Source organism: Pan paniscus, chromosome 15 (assembly GCF_029289425.2).
Source record: "Pan paniscus chromosome 15, NHGRI_mPanPan1-v2.0_pri, whole genome shotgun sequence".
NCBI lineage: Eukaryota > Metazoa > Chordata > Mammalia > Primates > Hominidae > Pan > Pan paniscus.
In genome coordinates, this window is record NC_073264.2 from 22461318 (window position 1) to 22477761 (window position 16444).

Below are 16444 nucleotides of genomic sequence, written 5' to 3' on the forward strand. Positions count from 1 at the left end.
GGGTAGTTAAGTTAAATATTAAAAGCCAGTGCCCTTATACAAAGGCTGTAATATAACAAAAGCCCATCAAGAGTTTTGCTTAGGCCTTTCTTGGGCCTTAAAGCATGACAAAATAACGAAGGAATTCTTAACAGGACCCATTTAGGATTAAACAGGTTTTATTGGATGTCTGAAGAAATTTCCCAGGCCTCCACAAACAAGTTTATTGGAGGTCTGAAGGAACTCCCCAAACCTCTGTGATTTAGCAGGAGACAAGATAAGGGTAATCATCCCAGCATCTAGACCCATTTAGATTAAGTAAACTTACTGAAGCTCCAGAGGTAGGTTTTCCGGACTCAGACCTTAGTTATAGATTAAAAGAAGTTAATCACTTATGTCTTTAGACGAATGCATGCTTACACGTAGACATATAGCTTAGAAGGTATATAAGCTCTGAAAAACTTTGTAATTTTGAGTTGGTCTGGCGATAATTTCCAGGCCGTCTCCCTGTAACCGATTACAGAGATAAAACTCTCTTTCTCCCCAGTTCATTTGCATCTCGTTATTGGGCCACAAGAAATAGCAGGCCGACCCTCAGTTTGGTCCAGGAACACTATAGTATTGCTTTCACATAGATTTTCATTGAGAATGACACCAAACCAGGTGCTTATTTAAAGAAAGGAGGAGGCTGGGCATGGTGGCTCACGCCTGTAATCCCAGCACTTTGGGAGGCTGAGTCGGGTGGATCACTTGAGGTCAGGAGTTCAGCCCCAGCCTGGCCAACGTGGTGAAACCCTGTCTCCACTAAAAATACAAAAAGTAGCCAGGCATGGTGGTGTGTGCCTGTAGTCCCAGCTACTCAGGAGGCTGAGGCAGGAGAATCGCTTGAACCCGGGAGGTGGAGGTCACAGTGAGCTGAGATCACACCACTGCACTCCATACTGGGCAACAGACAGAGTGAGACTCTGTCTCAAAAAAAATAGAATAAAAATAAAATAACGAAAGGAGGGGATGACCCCCTCTGTATAGAATGCTAAATACCACACAGCTACACACTCCCATTTATTGCTTCTAGTTCTAGTCAAAGACTACTTGAAACTCCTAGAAAGCAATAATTTCCTTAGACAATCCACAATCCCTGGGGGCTTGGAATGTAAATGGATGAACAAATGCCTGAAGGTACCTGATTAACTCAATATTTCATAACCTCAACAGGTAGACATTATCTCCACAGTAAGTCCATGGAAACTGGCATTCAGAAAAGTTAAATAATTTGATCACAGAGCTAGCTGGGTTTCAAGCCCATGTTTCCGTGATTCTAAGAAAACTTCAATGTATAGATTCTCTTCTCCCTCATTACCTTTTCCTTACCACATCCGCCCATCTCCCCAGCCTATATGTTAGGATCCCAGAAGAAAGCAGATAGTACATTAGATGATTGAGGTGATATTAATAAAGGGAGTATTTAGGAAGGTGTGGGTTTGAACAAAGCAACAAATCATGGGGCAACACCCTGGGACTGAATAAAAACAATGCTATTACCTAGGCTGAAGAGAAGGGAGCAGTTGTCAGAAACTAGACAGGGCCGTCCAACACGAGCTGTGGCCTTTGGTGGAGGGATGCAGCCAACTTGCAGGGACCCAACAAGGAGGAACCAGGGGAAAAAATTTACTCTCCTACTCTTTGATCTCCTGCCAAACCCAAACAGAAGCCAGAGGACAAAAATCTCTGTTGGTGCATTGCAGCCAGGTAAGCCTCATGGGGCACAGAGCATAATACCCAGATGTAAACGGGCAAGCAGAAGGTGTTCCACATACCATCCATTCTCTGCTACTTTCAACTTGAGTGATCTTGCTAGGACTTTGGGAGGGATGAATTGAAAGGTACAAATTTATGCGAAAGCTAGAGAGCTATTTCTAGTACAGAGGATTTGTATGGCTGCAGAAAGGAGACTGAAGGAGAAGTACATTAGACTGTTGGAGCTCCTCACCATGTTCTGGGTCACTACCGGCATTTGAGGTAAATGAGGTAGAGCTTGGGATATGTCAGGCATAGGTGGATGAGTCCTGAACTTTCTGCCTCCTTCTATCCCAGGAGCCCTTGGATTCCTGCTTTAGTCTCCTCTGTCCTCAGCCATCAATGCTTTCTTTCCTTTCCATGGCTATTTCCTTTCCTTTTCCCAAAATTCTTACCAACCAGGAACAGAACCGTCTTTAGTTTGAACCATATTGTTTCAAGAGCTAGAATAAAACTAGAGAATGGCTCATGTAGAGAATATCAGGGAGAACATCAGGACTAGGAAACTGAAATAACCTTTTGATTGTTTTCAGAAGATATGAATTCCCAGCAAGGAGCCAGAGAGGGTTATACAGAAGAAGAAGATGAATGTGATTTCTGAATGAGATTAAAACAAGAAAGGCTGGAATAAGAACAGGCATAAGAACCCTAGGACAGGAAGGAGAGCCGAGATGCCCGGGGCATGGTGACTACAAACCTGATTCAGGAGTAAGCCTTGATTCACTCAGCCCTAAGAGATAGCTTATAACAAATGGTAACTAGAATGGTGAGAGCTGAAAAAATTAAAAAAGAAGGAAAAGGCGAGGCACAGTGGCACACGCCTGTAATCCCAGCACTTTGGGAGGCCAAGGCAGGCGTGTCGCTTGAGTTAAGGAGTTCAACACCAGCCCAGGCAATATGGCAAAACCCCATCTCTACCAAAAAAAAAAAAAATATATATATATATATATATATATATACACACACAAAAAAAATACAAAAAACTAGCTGGGCATGGTGGTGCCCACCTGTAGTCCCAGCTACTTGGGAGGCTGAGGTGAGAGGATTGTTTGAGCCTGGGAGACGGAGGTTGCAATGAGCTGAGATTGCACCACTGCACTCCAGTCTGGGCAGCAGAGTGAGGCTCTGTCTCCAAAAAAAAAAAAAAAAAATCAGAGGAAGGACATGCAGGATGGGAAAAGGGATGAGGGAAAACTAGTTGGAATAGTCAGGAGAGGATTTATGTAGAGCATTCTCAAGTCTCCCCAATCCCTGTCGTCTGTCCCTACCCCTCATTCTCCACTCCACACATGTACTTTGTATATACTTAAAGAGGAAGAATATAGAACAACGATACCTCCAACTGCCCTCCTAGAGCCAGCATTCCATTTCTGCCACCAGTACATTTTTCTCTAAAGTAACCCTTTGGAACTCATCTTTCCTTTGCTTTCAAGCTGAGGGTTTGATTTGAATATTGCAGTTGTAGGATGACAATGTGTAAAGAAAGAGAGATGGGGAATAGCATCAGAGAGAAACCAGAGTTTTGGGAGTAGTGTGGGAGGTCAGTCAGAGATCAACACACAAGCACAAGACACATCCAGGAACAAAAACCAAAGAGCTCCAGACAAACTCTTACGAGAGTTTGTGCCACTTCACCTCACCCTGAAGGACAATTTTAGAATGTCTTGCCACCCTCACCGCAAGAAACAGTCCCTTGCTCCTGCCTCTGGTCTGATAAGGTACAAGGAACAGCTGCCAGAGTGTGAGTGGGTTTGTATGTGTGAGTGTGACAACCAGCCAGACACCCTCTCGTTCCCCCCGACTGACCTGAGCGGGGAGCCCATTGCCACTAGCAAGGGGGAAGCAAAAGAGGTGCAGAGAGGGATGACACCTGAAACCCCAGGCACCAGTGTGGGAATGCTTATAAAATGCTGGTTGTTGATTTTTAAAAATTTTAAATTGTGTTCTTTGTTACTGTCTTCAGAGTTGTTGAATGTCAAATACACAGGACATTCTACTTTTACTATGTATTTATCCAATTAGTGGGAAATTCTGATATTAGTGAGGAGAGAGGGTACAAACAAATGACATTGCTCTGGGCACTATTTGCCCTCACCATACCCTGGCCTCTAGTCAGAACTGACTCTCACTTTCTAGTTAGTCCTAAAATTGCTCTAGAAAGGTGGTGTCTCCCAGCCAGGCACAGTGGCTCATGCCTGTAACCCCAGCACTTTGAGAGGCTGGGGCGGGTGGATCACTTGAACTCAGGAGTTTGAGACTAGCTTGGACAACATGGGGAAAACCTGTCTCTACCAAAAAAATAAATACACACACACACACATATATACACATATATATTTACACTATATATACATATATACACATATATACATAAATACACATCTATATATACACACACAAAAATATATATATTTATATATACACAAAAAGCTAGCTGGGCATGGTGGCGCGCACCTGTGGTCCCAGCTACTCAGGAGGCTGAGATTGGAGAATTGCTTGAGCCCAGGAGGCAGAGGTTGCACTGAGCAGACATTGCACCACTGCACTCCAGCCTGGGTGACAGAGTGAGACCCTGTCTGAAAAAAAGAAAGAGAAGAAAGAAGAAAAAGAAAAGAAAGAGAGAAAGAAAGGAAGGAAGGAAGAAAGAAAGAGAGAAAGAAAGAGAGAGAAGGAAAGAAAGAAGAAAAAGAAGGAAAGAAGAAAGAAAGAAGGAAAAGAAAGAGAAAGAAGGAAGGAAAGAAGAAAGAGAAAGAAAGAAAGAAAGAAAAGAAAGAAAGAAGAAAGAGAAGGAAAAAGAGGAAGGAAGGTGGTGTCTCGCACTCCAGTATTTTCCCTTACCATTCATATACTCTCTTATGGCTAACATCCATCCCTCCTACTGCAGGTTCTGTGTACCATCAGAGACTCACCCTTTAAAATCTCTTCGTGAAATCCAGAATTTTCAAGCTGAAACCGTAAGGCTCTTTTCACTCTGTTCTTGTTTTACTCTCTTTCCCATTGAATCTTCTCTTAGCTATCTTGGGATTTTGTCCCTAAAGTCTGGGAAATACTCACGTTCCTTGACAATAAGGGGAAGAGAGAAACAGGGGTCCTAAACCTGAAGCAGAGACAAAAAGTAGGGAGTCTGTGGTTCTGCTTCTGTAAAATCACCTCTCCTCTCCTCTAAGAGGAGACCAGCTCTGATCTTGAAAATCTTGAAAATGGTCAAGATCAATGGCCAATCATGATATTAGGGCCTCCTTCCTATAGAGCTACTACACAGAACCACAAAGCACAATGGAGCTGTAAGACCGAGGAAACACCAAGGGACCTGGGAACTGGGGAAAGTTATTAAGAACCACGTCAACCACAAGGGGGCACTGTGACCCCATGGGCTAAACTGGAATGTTTAGCTGATTGACATGGAAATGGGACATGGAATACGCTCTTGATTCTTGAGCTTTTCGTCGCTCTCCAACAGAGTAGAGAGGTCAGTCAAGGACAAAACCCCCACCCCACGACTAGCTCCCAGCAGAGGGCATCTTTCTCTCTACCAAACTCAGATTTCTTATGCAGAGACATCTATGGGAAAGACACAGTCATCACCCATTTGACACACCCACCTACATGATAGATGTGTATGCACACACTCACCTATCTACACATACATGTAATGTGCTCCCATTTCTAGAGATTGCCCTGCTGACAGTGTTATCTATGTAGGCAGAGATGCAGAAAAGACTTGCCTTCCCATCCATAATACACAACAGCAGCTATTGCCAGTAAAGATTGATGCTGGTTATAGTTTTTTGCCTTTTCCTTGTGTTTTTCTGAGAAGCTAGTTGGTCCCCAATGATTCCAATTATGCCGCTTCTTTTCTTCAGTGTGGTGCTTCGCACTCTGCTGCCTGCCCTGCGTGTGGTCACCCAACACCCTCACCATCCAATAGCAATAACCCTGTTTGTTACCCAATACCTCCGCTTCCCCTTCTGACCCTGGCCTACCACATTTAAAATAGACCCAGTTCTATGAAGGAGAGTGCTGAAATGCTCAAGAATCAAGGGCATATTCCATATCCTATTTCCATGTCAATCAGTGTGTCAGCACCAGACATCAAGTGCATTAGTCCTCAGCTCAGTTTCATTGAGGAAAGGGTATAATTGCCTGTGGAGTTTCTGTAAAGCAATCTAGCAAAAGACCTTGTAATAGTCCATCACAGTAGTGTTGTCAATAATGCTACAAGGTGCCTCCTCGTTTTTACTTCTTGTGCCTCAAGACCCTAAGAATCAGCCTGCAACAGCTGCAAAATAAGAATTCCTCTTGATTGTTCATAGTTGTTAAAAAGCTTCTTAATAAACCACAAACATAGACTTAATTAGCTCCCAGATCCCTTGGATTCCATGAGGGAAGAGGAATTCTCAAGAGAAATCCTCCTTTTTGCTGCACCCCTCCTGAAAGTCTTCAGATGAGAATGAACTATGAGCAGCCCACCCCTTACAGTTAAGTTCATGCACCCTGGTCTACTGATTGCACTAAAACATCCAAAATGGAATCTAGGTGACCCCCTAGGGAGGATCCTACAGGAAGGTGGGTCTCAAGATATCCTTGGGCACTTCTGTCATCAGCCTTCTTCAATTTTTTTTTTTTTTTTTTTTTTTTTTTGAGATGGAGTCTCACTCTGTCGCCCGGGCTGGAGTGCAGTGGTGTGACCGTGGCTCACTGCAACCTCCACTTCCTGAGCTCAAGTGATCCTCCCACCTCAGCCTCCCGAGTAGCTGGGACTACAGGTGTGCACCATCAAGCCCAGCTAATTTTTGTATTTTTTGCAGAGACGGGGTTTCACCATGTTCCCCAGGCTGGTCACAAACTTCTGAGCTCAAGTGGTCTGCCCACCTCAGCCTCTCAAGTGTGTTGGGATCACAGATGTGAGCCACCTTGCCCAGGCTCTTCAATTCTTTCTTAAAGGTGGTGATGTTGGTGGTATCTCTGAAATCCTGTGGCCTTTCTCAGTTACCCATAGTTGATAAGGAAGTCTCCTAAGATCTAAATTGTTCCTCTCTCCCAGGCTTAAAAATACTATCAATATCAAGGCAACACCACTGTATTGGAAAAGAGCCAGTTTCTATGTGGTCATATTTTGTGAAGTGCCTATGCCACAAAGGCCCTCTCCCAGGGTTTATATCACTTTGAGAAGAGAATATGAGACGTGGACAGGGAGAAGATAGGAAGAGGAGCATGATGCAGGCACACCTAGACAAAGAATAATAACGGTACTCAGATTCCTCTACAGTTTATTGTTATAGCAGAAGTTGTGGGAGACAGGAGGGCACCCTCCACACATACTACAGTGTGGTCAGAGCCCCAGGGCAGCCCTTTCCACCCCTATGCCAAGCCCCAAGCAGCCCAGCCCAAGCTTAGCTCCCTCCCCAGTCCCACTCTAGATGCACACTGAGCTACCAAAGTTAGTGCAGCCAAACGGCCCCAGGCCCCTTCCTGTTGCCCCAGCACCAATCCTTCCCCACACTCGTTCACTGCCCGCCAACTCCCATTCCAACTTCCTTTATACACTGGATGTTTCTATCACATCCTGAGGACCACTAACCCACCAGCAAGTCTCCCCCTGACACACATTCACGTAGGTCCATACCCTTCAGAGTCCTAAAGGGTTAATGAGAAGCCATATCAGCTTTGGTGAATGGAGCCCCAGCCCCAAATCCCCTCCCCTTGCAAATATGGGATAAGTAGGGAGAGTCTGATGGAGGCACCAGGACAACTACAACAACCTCTTACCCCTCAGCTATAGACACCTAGATCAGGACAGAGGATGCATATGCCCTCTCCACCTTAACACCAAAATGGGGGAGGAGAAGAATTTAGGGGTCTGGGTCCCTAAGAGATATTAGGACATCTCTTCCAGGAGCTCGGGGGAATCATGGGTTAAAGGTCAAGGTTAGGGTAGCAATCAAAGATCAAGGTCATCTCCCCACATGATCTGCCCTTTTTCCCTTGCTTACTGTGGCCCAATGCCCCTTCAGCACCTCCCAGGTTAGTTCTGGGGGAGGTGAGGGCTGGGTCCCACACTAGGGCAACAAGGGTCATTCAACAGGAGACCTCCATGGTGTGCCCCGGGGGCCCCGAAGAAAGAGTTCCAGACTCGCTGCTCTGGGACAGGGTGCGAGAGCGGGACCGGTTGCCATCAACGGATGCTGCACTGGTCAGAGAGGCTGTACGAGACCGGGACAGGCGAGTCATGCAGGATGAGGCCACTGTGGAGACAGCACGATGCACAAGCAGTCAGAGAGAAAGTGGGGAAGGGGGGCTGGCGACTCAGGGTGTGGTCCTTGGATTACGACTAGTTATAACTAAGCCAGGGGATCAATGAGCTCGATTGGGCAGATAGTGGTGAGTCCAGGCATTCACCTAAAATGGTTCCACCCCGTCAGTGCCTATCTCTCCTCTAGTGCAGCAAGCTCTTGTCCCCATACTCACTGTAGCCCATGCCTTGCAGGAAGTACTTGAAGGCCTCGGTCAGCTTGCCTGGCTGCGGAAGTAAGAAGAGGCGAGGGAGACGGTGAGATGAGGTTAGAGGAAGAGCTGGAGCCTGAGGCTGCGGCATTGTGGGGACGGGGTGTGTGGCAAAGGGCAGAGCCCAGTGCCACCGGTATCCTATGTCCCTTCCCCATCCCATGGACGGCAGGGGCACTCACCTGAGTCAGCTGGGGCTGACCTCCGGAGTCAGCCATCTGTTCAGGAGAGCGCCACCCAGAAAAAGTGAAACACACATAAATGAGCCATGCAGAGAGGTGGAAAGGGTCTCTCTTCCCTAGCTTCTTCGCTCTAGCCCCTTTGTTTTGTTCTTCGTTCACCCCATTTGCTCCCATGCAGGGCCCTGGAGGCTTAGCAGCTGCATGTAGAGAGGATATATGACTGTGGACAGGGGCCCAGAACAGGTTACTGACCTTGAGGAACGAGGTCTGGGTGGGGTCCAGTTTTGAGTTACATTCCACCTGGAGTAAGCGGGAGGCTGAATGAATGAGGTCACGCCCACTGTGGCGCCTCCCCCGTAAGGGACCCAGGAACCCAGACCCCAGTCCCTTTTCTATCAGCTCCCTACCCAGTTCCTCCTTACCAGGAATCAAATTCTTAGTGCCCCAAAGTTGATCTCCCTGTGCCAAACAGGACATCCCCTTGGCAAGATACTCTTCTGACCACCACTTTAGGACCCCAACCCTCCTCCCTCACTCACCCCAAAATTCCCTACTAACCACTGCATCTTCATGAGGTGCTTGGTCTCCTACCACCAGCATCACAGGACACCTAAAGACACAGTGTTGGGGAGAAGGCAGTGAGCCCCTGGCACTCCCTCACTGGCCTCTGCCTAGGAGTGCAGCTAGAAAAATGTCTGGCTCCAAAGAGGAAAGACGCTTCTGTGTCTCCCTGCTGATGCCACCAAGAGGATTCAAAGGGGGAAGACCTAGAGGGAAGTGATTTACCAAATAGGATGGGGTGGGACATGACAAGGAAGTTCCCTGGCAAAAGATTCTCCTTCTTCTAAGGGACACGAGCTCCTAGGGAAGATCCAGGGAGACAGGCAATGCATTATCTCTTAAAGTCTTACTTGAGGGTGATATCACCTCCACGCTCAAAGTTCAGGTCTCGGCGGCTAGAAAGGGGTTAAAAGAGTAGGAATTTTAGGTGGGCAATGCTATCTAACCAGATATAAGCTATCTCTCCCATGATGGAACTATCTTTGTCTAAAAATTACGGTCTAATCTTGGTTATTAAAGGTGGAAACCAAAGGAGAAAGGGGCAGGCAGGCCCCAAGCACAGCCCCTATAGTCACTTGTGCCCTAGATCCCTGGTCAGAGGGCAACAAAAGGGGAGGAAGGACACAGGACACAAGATCATCTTACTTCTGGGAGTCCAATAATCCAAAGGAGGTAAACAAGAGAAGGGGGACAGCCCCTTGCAATCCTTCCCACTGACTCTGTCCTGAAGCTGCCCCCATTGCACACTAAATGCTGCATTCCTTGCACATTGCACACTACCCGGACTTCCCTCTCCTCCTCTGTGCCTCCCCCATGACGCCCAATTACTGCTTCTGCATTTCTCTCACATGCACACACACACAGCCCACCCACTTGTTGTAGCTGTTCCAGTACAATTCAATGTTATCCAGGTTGGGTGCATGTGTAATGATATTTCTGTACTTTTGTATCAACTCAGAATTTCCAGAGAGCTCTTCCTGAAGGAGAGAACAAGGAGAAAATTAGGGATGGAAAGAGAAAACAACAATTACTGGAGGAAAAGAGGTAAGCCTTCTTCCTTCCCCAAATCCTGTCCCAGCTAAGGAAGTTAGCCCAAGCATTCAAGTTCCCTGCTGCTCCCCTCGACTCTTCTACATCTCCTACACCCACTTACCTGGCTGAAAAGATGTCCAAGGATCATCTCCGGAATGGAAGAGGTGAGGCCTGTTAGCTATGAGGAGAAGGCAGGTGAGAAAGTTCAGGATATTGGCCAGGCACAGTGGCTCATGTCTGTAATCCCAGCACTTTGGGAGGCCGAGGCGGGTGGATCACGAGGTCAGGAGTTCAAGACCACCCTGGCCAAGATGGTGAAACCCCCATCTCTACTAATAATACAAATATTAGCCAGGCGTGGTGGCGGGTGCCTGTAATCCCAGCTACTTGGGAGGCTGAGGCAGGAGAATCACTTGAACCCGGGAGGCAGAGGTTGCAGTGAGCCAAGATCAAGCCACTGCACTCCAGCCTTGGCAACAGAGTGAGACACCATCTCAAAAAAAAAAAAAAGAAAAAAGAAAAAAAGAAAGTTCAGGATATTATAAGAGACTCAGGCAAAGTGACAGCTTCACTTTCCTGCCCCTTTATTCCCACCTTGAAGTTCAGAGTCCATCCAGTTAGGCTATCTACCAGAGCCTAACTGGATCCATACGAGGGGATCCCCAACCCTAGGTCTCAGCACACAGGCCCCTCCAAACCTTGTGGGCTGCCCAATCCATCCAACCCTTGGCATTGGGATCAATGTTGATGAGGACAAGACCTTCAACAGTGTCCGGGTGGTTAAGCTGAGGGACAGCAGAAGGAAGGAAATGAGAAACAGGGCATGGCCTTATCCCCTCCCCGCTAAGGTCTACCCACTCCTGGACTCCCACAGGGCCTGACTCCCCACCTAGTGCCCACTTCCTCCCCCAAACAGCACTAATAAAGAGTATTCTCCTAATCAGTCTGGACCCTCCTTTCCCTCCTCTGGGCTTTTTATTTCTTACAGCATATCTCGCCAGGATGTAGGCTCCAGCTCCAACACCAACTCCAATTATTGTAGAGAAACTGTGAAAGGGAAAGAAATATATGCCTCACGGGATCTGCTGTCCAAAACCTGCCACAGCCCATCTCTTCAAACTCTTCACCCTCCCTCCTGAGTCCACGGGCACAAAGAAAGGCAGACACGGACCTTTCTTTGGAGAACGCGAAAAAGAAGGGCCCAAGAAGCCAAAGGTTGGCACGGGTAGTCAGGGTAGATACCTGAAGTCTATCCCCAGCTTTCTGCTGGAGAGCTAGTGTCTTAAAAACAAACACCCATCCACCAGCCAACCAACACACTGTTTTCCTATATAGATAGCTCTTTGTCCATTCTCAATTTTCAAGAGCCAGTTCAACTTGTTCTGCTTTAGTTCCTGGTTCCTCTAGAGGAACGGGAAGAATGGAACTTAAAGCAAATGTGAAAACAGACACAACTTTAGTGAACAATGGAGAGAATGAGGAAAAGAGTGGCAAAGTGGTGAACCAGAGCTGCTGAGCCCTGGTGCCTAGGAGAAGCTTAGCTAAGAACAGCACCCAGGGGCCAGCACCTCCCTCTGAATACCAAAGACACTTGGTCTGGCGTTCTCTTCCTTCCCCAACTCTCTCTCACCTGCAGAGCTCCCCATCCACCAGGTGTGGGCATGAAGGAGAGGGGAGTGGGAGAGAAAGAGACAGGTCTATCTGGTTCCTCAGGGATTATGTCACCCCCTTTCGTTCCTCCCGGACTTTCTGATCAGAGAAGGCCCTCCTTAGCCTGAGGCAGGGCCAAGCATAGACCCTTTTCCTTCCCTCCACCCATTAGGACTATTCTGTTGACTCTGGCCAATTTTCCAAACCCACCACCTTTTCTCAATAATCAAGGCGGGAGCATGAAGGAAGAAGATATATTGAGCTCAGAAGCTGAAACTGGCTCAGGAACCATGGTGAACCTGGAAGTTCTAAGGGTCTCCTTGTGTTGGAAAGAGAACTCTGGTTTGGAGGGGTTCCCAGGCCTCTCACTTTAGGTACTGCAGGACGCAAGGGATCATGTCTGCAAGCTGGTCCAGAGATGGGTACTGATATCTGGAAAAGAGAGGCATGTTAAGGAAGATACCAACCTGCCCTCACACCCCCCACCTCAGGATGTCCTACTCATTCTCTCCCAGAATCACCACTGCCCTCCCTTTCCTCCTCCCCAGTCGAACCCTTCCCGCACCTGTCCTGTTCCTCACAGTCTAGTGAAGCAGTAACGACCTAACTCTTACCCCAAAGGGAACACAGGGGCTCCCTCTTCCATTCCAGGGGCATCCACATGAACCCGCACAAAGTTCTGAATGATTTCCTGCATGTCCTCGAACTGAAACAGTGGCTGGAAGCAAGATTTATCTAAAGAGAACCCACATCACCTCAACAATAGAATCAGACAGGGACACGTGTCCCCCAGTCAGAAATCACCCTTCCTTTCATGTCACAGTCAGACCAGGAGAGAACTTCTCCTTCCCACACTGACCCCTCCCCTCCCTCTGGGTTTCTTTCTACCCTTCCCCCACAGCCTCTTCCCAGACAGGAGTGGGAGATGAATGAAGGTCCTTACAGTTGAGTCCCACATCGTGGTAGGTAAGGATCGCTGGGCGTTTGGGTTTGGGGGTGCCATAGACAGTGAAAGTGACAGAGCCGTATGGTGTCTCCACAGAGTGAGTCTGCAGGAAAACAGGGCACCAAGAGCTAGGCTCAGAGGAGACGAGGCCAGAAAAGGAGCAACACCAAGGTCAGGGAGCTGGGAGTGGGTGGGCAAGGGGGAAAAGGGAACAAAGAATCAAAAACAGGATCAGCAAGAATTGAGGAAAACATGATACTGGAAGATGAGTTTGAGGATAAGAAAGAATAATGAAGATTAGAGAGAGAAGAGGAGGGGAAGGAAGGAGAGGGGAGAGATAGGGAAGGGAAAGGACTAGAATAGAAGGAAAGAAAGCAAAGAGAGAAGAGAGGGCCAAGCAGAGGCCATCCTTCTACTGGGGAAGAGGACAGGCCCTCCTCCCACCTTGGGACTGCCCCCATACTGTTACCTGTCCCTGGTCCAGGAGGATTCGGGCAGCTAACTCAGCCTCCTGGAGAGACACACACGGATTCACACAGAAACACATGACCATGTGGCGTCCCAGATGGAGAGACAAACAGACAAAGAGAGGCAAGTAAAGACAGACCAACAAATGACCAAAGACAGAAAGAGATTGACAAAGAGAGACACGGAAAGGATGAAGGTTAGTGTAGTGACGAGACAAGGTCCTGACTCCCAATTATAGTGTATGGGGAGAGAGACTAGGGTAGTGGTGAAGCAGTGGTGTGAGTTAGAATAAGATCAGTAGGCTTGGGAAGTTAGAAGGCAAGGGGGATGCTTAGAGGTCTGGAATTTGGGCATGGGAGTCAAACGGTCTCTAATAACCTTGGCCGCCTCAGGCGTCTGTCCTGGCAACAGTGGCTTCTCCTCTGTGATCTGCACCTCCTGCAGCTCCGCCATGGTGGCCTGGCAGGATGAGGAAATGAGACTGGGAAGTTGTCTCTACATCCCCACATCTCCTCAAACACCAGGCTTCCTCTCTCAGCACAGGAAGACGCAGGGAACAGAGGGACCCAGGGGTTGAAGACTACTCTAGAACACACAGAGGGCCTTTCCTGCCCCCAGCTCCGTTTCCAGGCTGATCGGTGGAAGCTTTGGAAGAGGAATCAGGACAGCCCTTCTCTTGATACTCACCATCCCCACTGCCACCCTCAACACCCACACCTCCAGACCCCCTCCCTCCTCTGCCCTGGACCAAAATACCAGGGTGGGGCAGAAGTGTAGCTCAGATTTCTCAGGCTATATTTAGGGGCCACCCCACACTCTCAGGTAGGGAGTGAAACTTGTAGCTCAGTGACTGAGTATTCTAAAGGACAGGGTACCAAAAGACGGGACTGTGAGAGTTCACAATTGACCATGACCTTCAATTAAAGCCCCAAAGTCGGCAGCTCAAAGGGGGCTAAAAATGACCAAAGCAACATGACCAATGGGGGAGGTGGGGAAAACAACATAAAAGGGACATCTGTCCAACCAACCCAATGCCTCCCTTCCTCCCAAGACTCTTCCTCCCAACTCTGAATAAACTCCGCAAGTTCAACATTAGTGGGTGAGGAGCAGAGCACCTGGACAGACCTGCACAGGAAGGAGCCTGCAGCCTGCGGGGTGGGGTCACTTACTGGGCTCCTATTGGCTGGATGCAGTGGGATTAGGGGTCAGGGTTCTCACTCCTTCTGACTCTGGGGTCTGAGAAAACACAGCAACGAGGTGAATGACATGGGAGACAGACCTGGGGTCTTTTAGGGACGGAAAGCCTCAGCCAAGACCCAGACTCCCTGGGTCATCAACCTCCTCGGGTCACTAACCTTCCCCAGTGTCTGTCTACCCCTAAGTCCAGAGAACACGTCCTCTCTAGGCTCCAGCCGGAATCAATATAGGCTACAAGGGCATCAGTTCAGGCTGCGCGGAGGAGAGAAGGAAGTGCTGATGTGGAGGTAAGAGGGTGGCCCTGTCAGAACCTCCGGATTCGAATCCCGGCTCTGCCACTCCCAGTGTGACCTTGCCCCAGTTAGTTACTACATTTGGCCTCAATTTTCTATCTGCAGGGGGGACTAAACGCGGGGGAATAGGGGATCCCCAAAATTTTTGACAGCTCTCCAGTAAGAGGAGGGTAGCAGAGCATGGCTGTTTCCCTCCACAATTTAAAAACAAACACAAAGATTGGTGCCGTCGCTTCTCTCCTCTACTCAGTCTCCGTGTAGGTCCCACGAGTGGAGAAAGGGAGAGGAGAGCGGTCCCACAATCTTCTCCCGTTCTCCCCCGACGGCCCGCGAAGGCAAGCGCCATCGGGAAGGGATGGGTAGGACAGAGGAGACCGGCCGGGCCCAGCACCCGGAACCCGTCCCTACGAGTCCCTACGCAGCCCGTCCGCGTGGAGACTGACACTCTTGCGTGGCCGGTGCCAAGCGCCCCGGACCTTGCACACAACCTCGCGCGCACCCCAAACACGCCCTGCCGCTCTTGGAGCCTCAGCCTTTGTGCGCAGCAACCGAGCGCCCCCTCCGTGCTGGCCCTTTCCCCCGAGCCTCCAGCTCCAGGGGACGCGGATCAATCACACCGCCCACCGGCCCGGCTGGCGCCTTCCAGGCCCTACGGCCCCTCGCCTGCCCCTCCCCCTACCTGCTGCCGCCGCGGCCGCTTCCACCTTCACTTGCCTTTGACTCGGGCCCGCCCCGGCTCGGGCTTCCCGCAGACCCGCCCCCGGCCCGCCCCAGCCCGCCCACGGGCGCTAGGCTCCCCGCAGACCCGCCCCAGACCCCCGGTAAACACGCCCCCCCTTTCACCCCGCCCAGACTGCCGCTCAGGAAAGGGTTGTGCTGGGGCCGGGGGGCGAGGGGCGGGCGGCTGGAGGCTTCCAGGCTCTGCTCGGTTCACCAAAACATTCCACCACCCCCTCCCCGCATTGGGGCGGTGTGGGGAGTGCGGGGAGTGCGGGGATCCCTCAGCCCTGCGAGGGATCCCTCGGCTGCCCTCAGCACCGCCCCCATCCACGACCTGGATCTGCAATTCGCACTCTGGCTCCTTCCTTCGCCCCCAGACTCAGTGGTGGGAACCGGTAGTGGGGAGACGAACCCGGGATACTGACACCCCACGAGTTCGACTCCCCCCGCCCGAACACAGAGAACTAGATTAAGAAAGGAGGAGGTGGGCGGGACCGCCGCTGAGGAGGCGGGGGTCTCGCCGGCTGGCAAGGGCAGGTGTGCTGGCGCCGAAAGGGGGCACGGGGGAACGTCGAGGGCGCAGGAGTTCCGACTCCCTCGTGCCCACAGTCCTGGTACCTCTCCTCTCTTTGCTGCGTCCCGACGCCTGCTCTCCGGCTGCTCCGGGAGAAGTTGGACAACAAGGCGGGGAGGTGGGGGCGGGGAATGCGGGGGGCCGCTATAAATAGAGGGCGATCGCGGGCGGGCGGGGGATGGGGAGAGGATGGCCAACAGGGACTCTGGGGTCAATGCCTCAAGGGGCGCGGGGGAGGGGCCAGGGACCCCCAGAGGCTCTGACTCCTGGGTAAACAGGCGCAGGGGCGGAGTTAACCCTGCGGGGGTGGAGTAGGGGCTTGGGGAGGACGCAGTGTCCCGGGCTGGGACCCAAGAGACCCTGTGGCTTCGCCGCTAACCCCTCCCAGTCCGGCCCAGAAAAGGAGACCAGCTCAGGCCCGCTGAATCGCAATGCCCAGGGGATGGTCTCAGGGTCTGCCGCGTCCCTCTCGGTGCCCGAGTGGGTTTGCCACTGTAGACTTTACACACACGCACACGCACACACACACACCCTGGAATGA

The 16444-nt window shown here is 50.1% G+C and overlaps 1 protein-coding gene across 14 annotated transcripts; it reads right to left on the reverse strand.

Moving 5' to 3' along the window:
* Positions 1–7029: 7029 nt before the first annotated feature.
* Positions 7030–16092, reverse strand: NDRG2 (NDRG family member 2). Of its 14 annotated transcripts, XM_008963078.5 has the most exons (18): positions 15053–15145; positions 14475–14568; positions 14289–14355; positions 13498–13578; positions 13121–13162; positions 12649–12754; positions 12320–12440; positions 12075–12137; positions 11042–11102; positions 10754–10840; positions 10177–10233; positions 9897–10000; positions 9374–9418; positions 9021–9072; positions 8715–8762; positions 8463–8498; positions 8245–8296; positions 7030–8021 (listed from the first exon to the last, which is right to left on the reverse strand). In XM_008963078.5, exons 4-18 carry the CDS (start codon positions 13570–13572, stop codon positions 7855–7857), a joined length of 1116 nt encoding a protein of 371 aa, XP_008961326.1. In that variant the 5' UTR covers positions 13573–13578; positions 14289–14355; positions 14475–14568; positions 15053–15145; the 3' UTR covers positions 7030–7854. The 14 variants fall into 14 exon arrangements, with proteins under 14 accessions (XP_008961326.1, XP_003804777.1, XP_003804773.1 ...); XM_003804729.6 differs by lacking the exons at positions 14475–14568; positions 15053–15145 and adding an exon at positions 15948–16003; XM_003804725.4 differs by lacking the exons at positions 14475–14568; positions 15053–15145 and adding an exon at positions 15289–15369.
* Between the last annotated feature and the right edge of the window lie 352 nt (positions 16093–16444).

Bases quoted from the DNA above. Each gene is read 5' to 3' on its own strand.
- NDRG2 (XM_003804727.4), bottom strand. From the start codon at position 13,572: ATGGCGGAGCTGCAGGAGGTGCAGATCACAGAGGAGAAGCCACTGTTG. The intron at 10,841-11,041 runs GTAAGAAATAAA...GCTGTCCCTCAG, and splicing joins ACATCCTGGCGAGATATGCT to CTTAACCACCCGGACACTGT. The intron at 10,001-10,176 runs GTAAGTGGGTGT...TCTCTCCTTCAG, and splicing joins TTGGACATCTTTTCAGCCAG to GAAGAGCTCTCTGGAAATTC.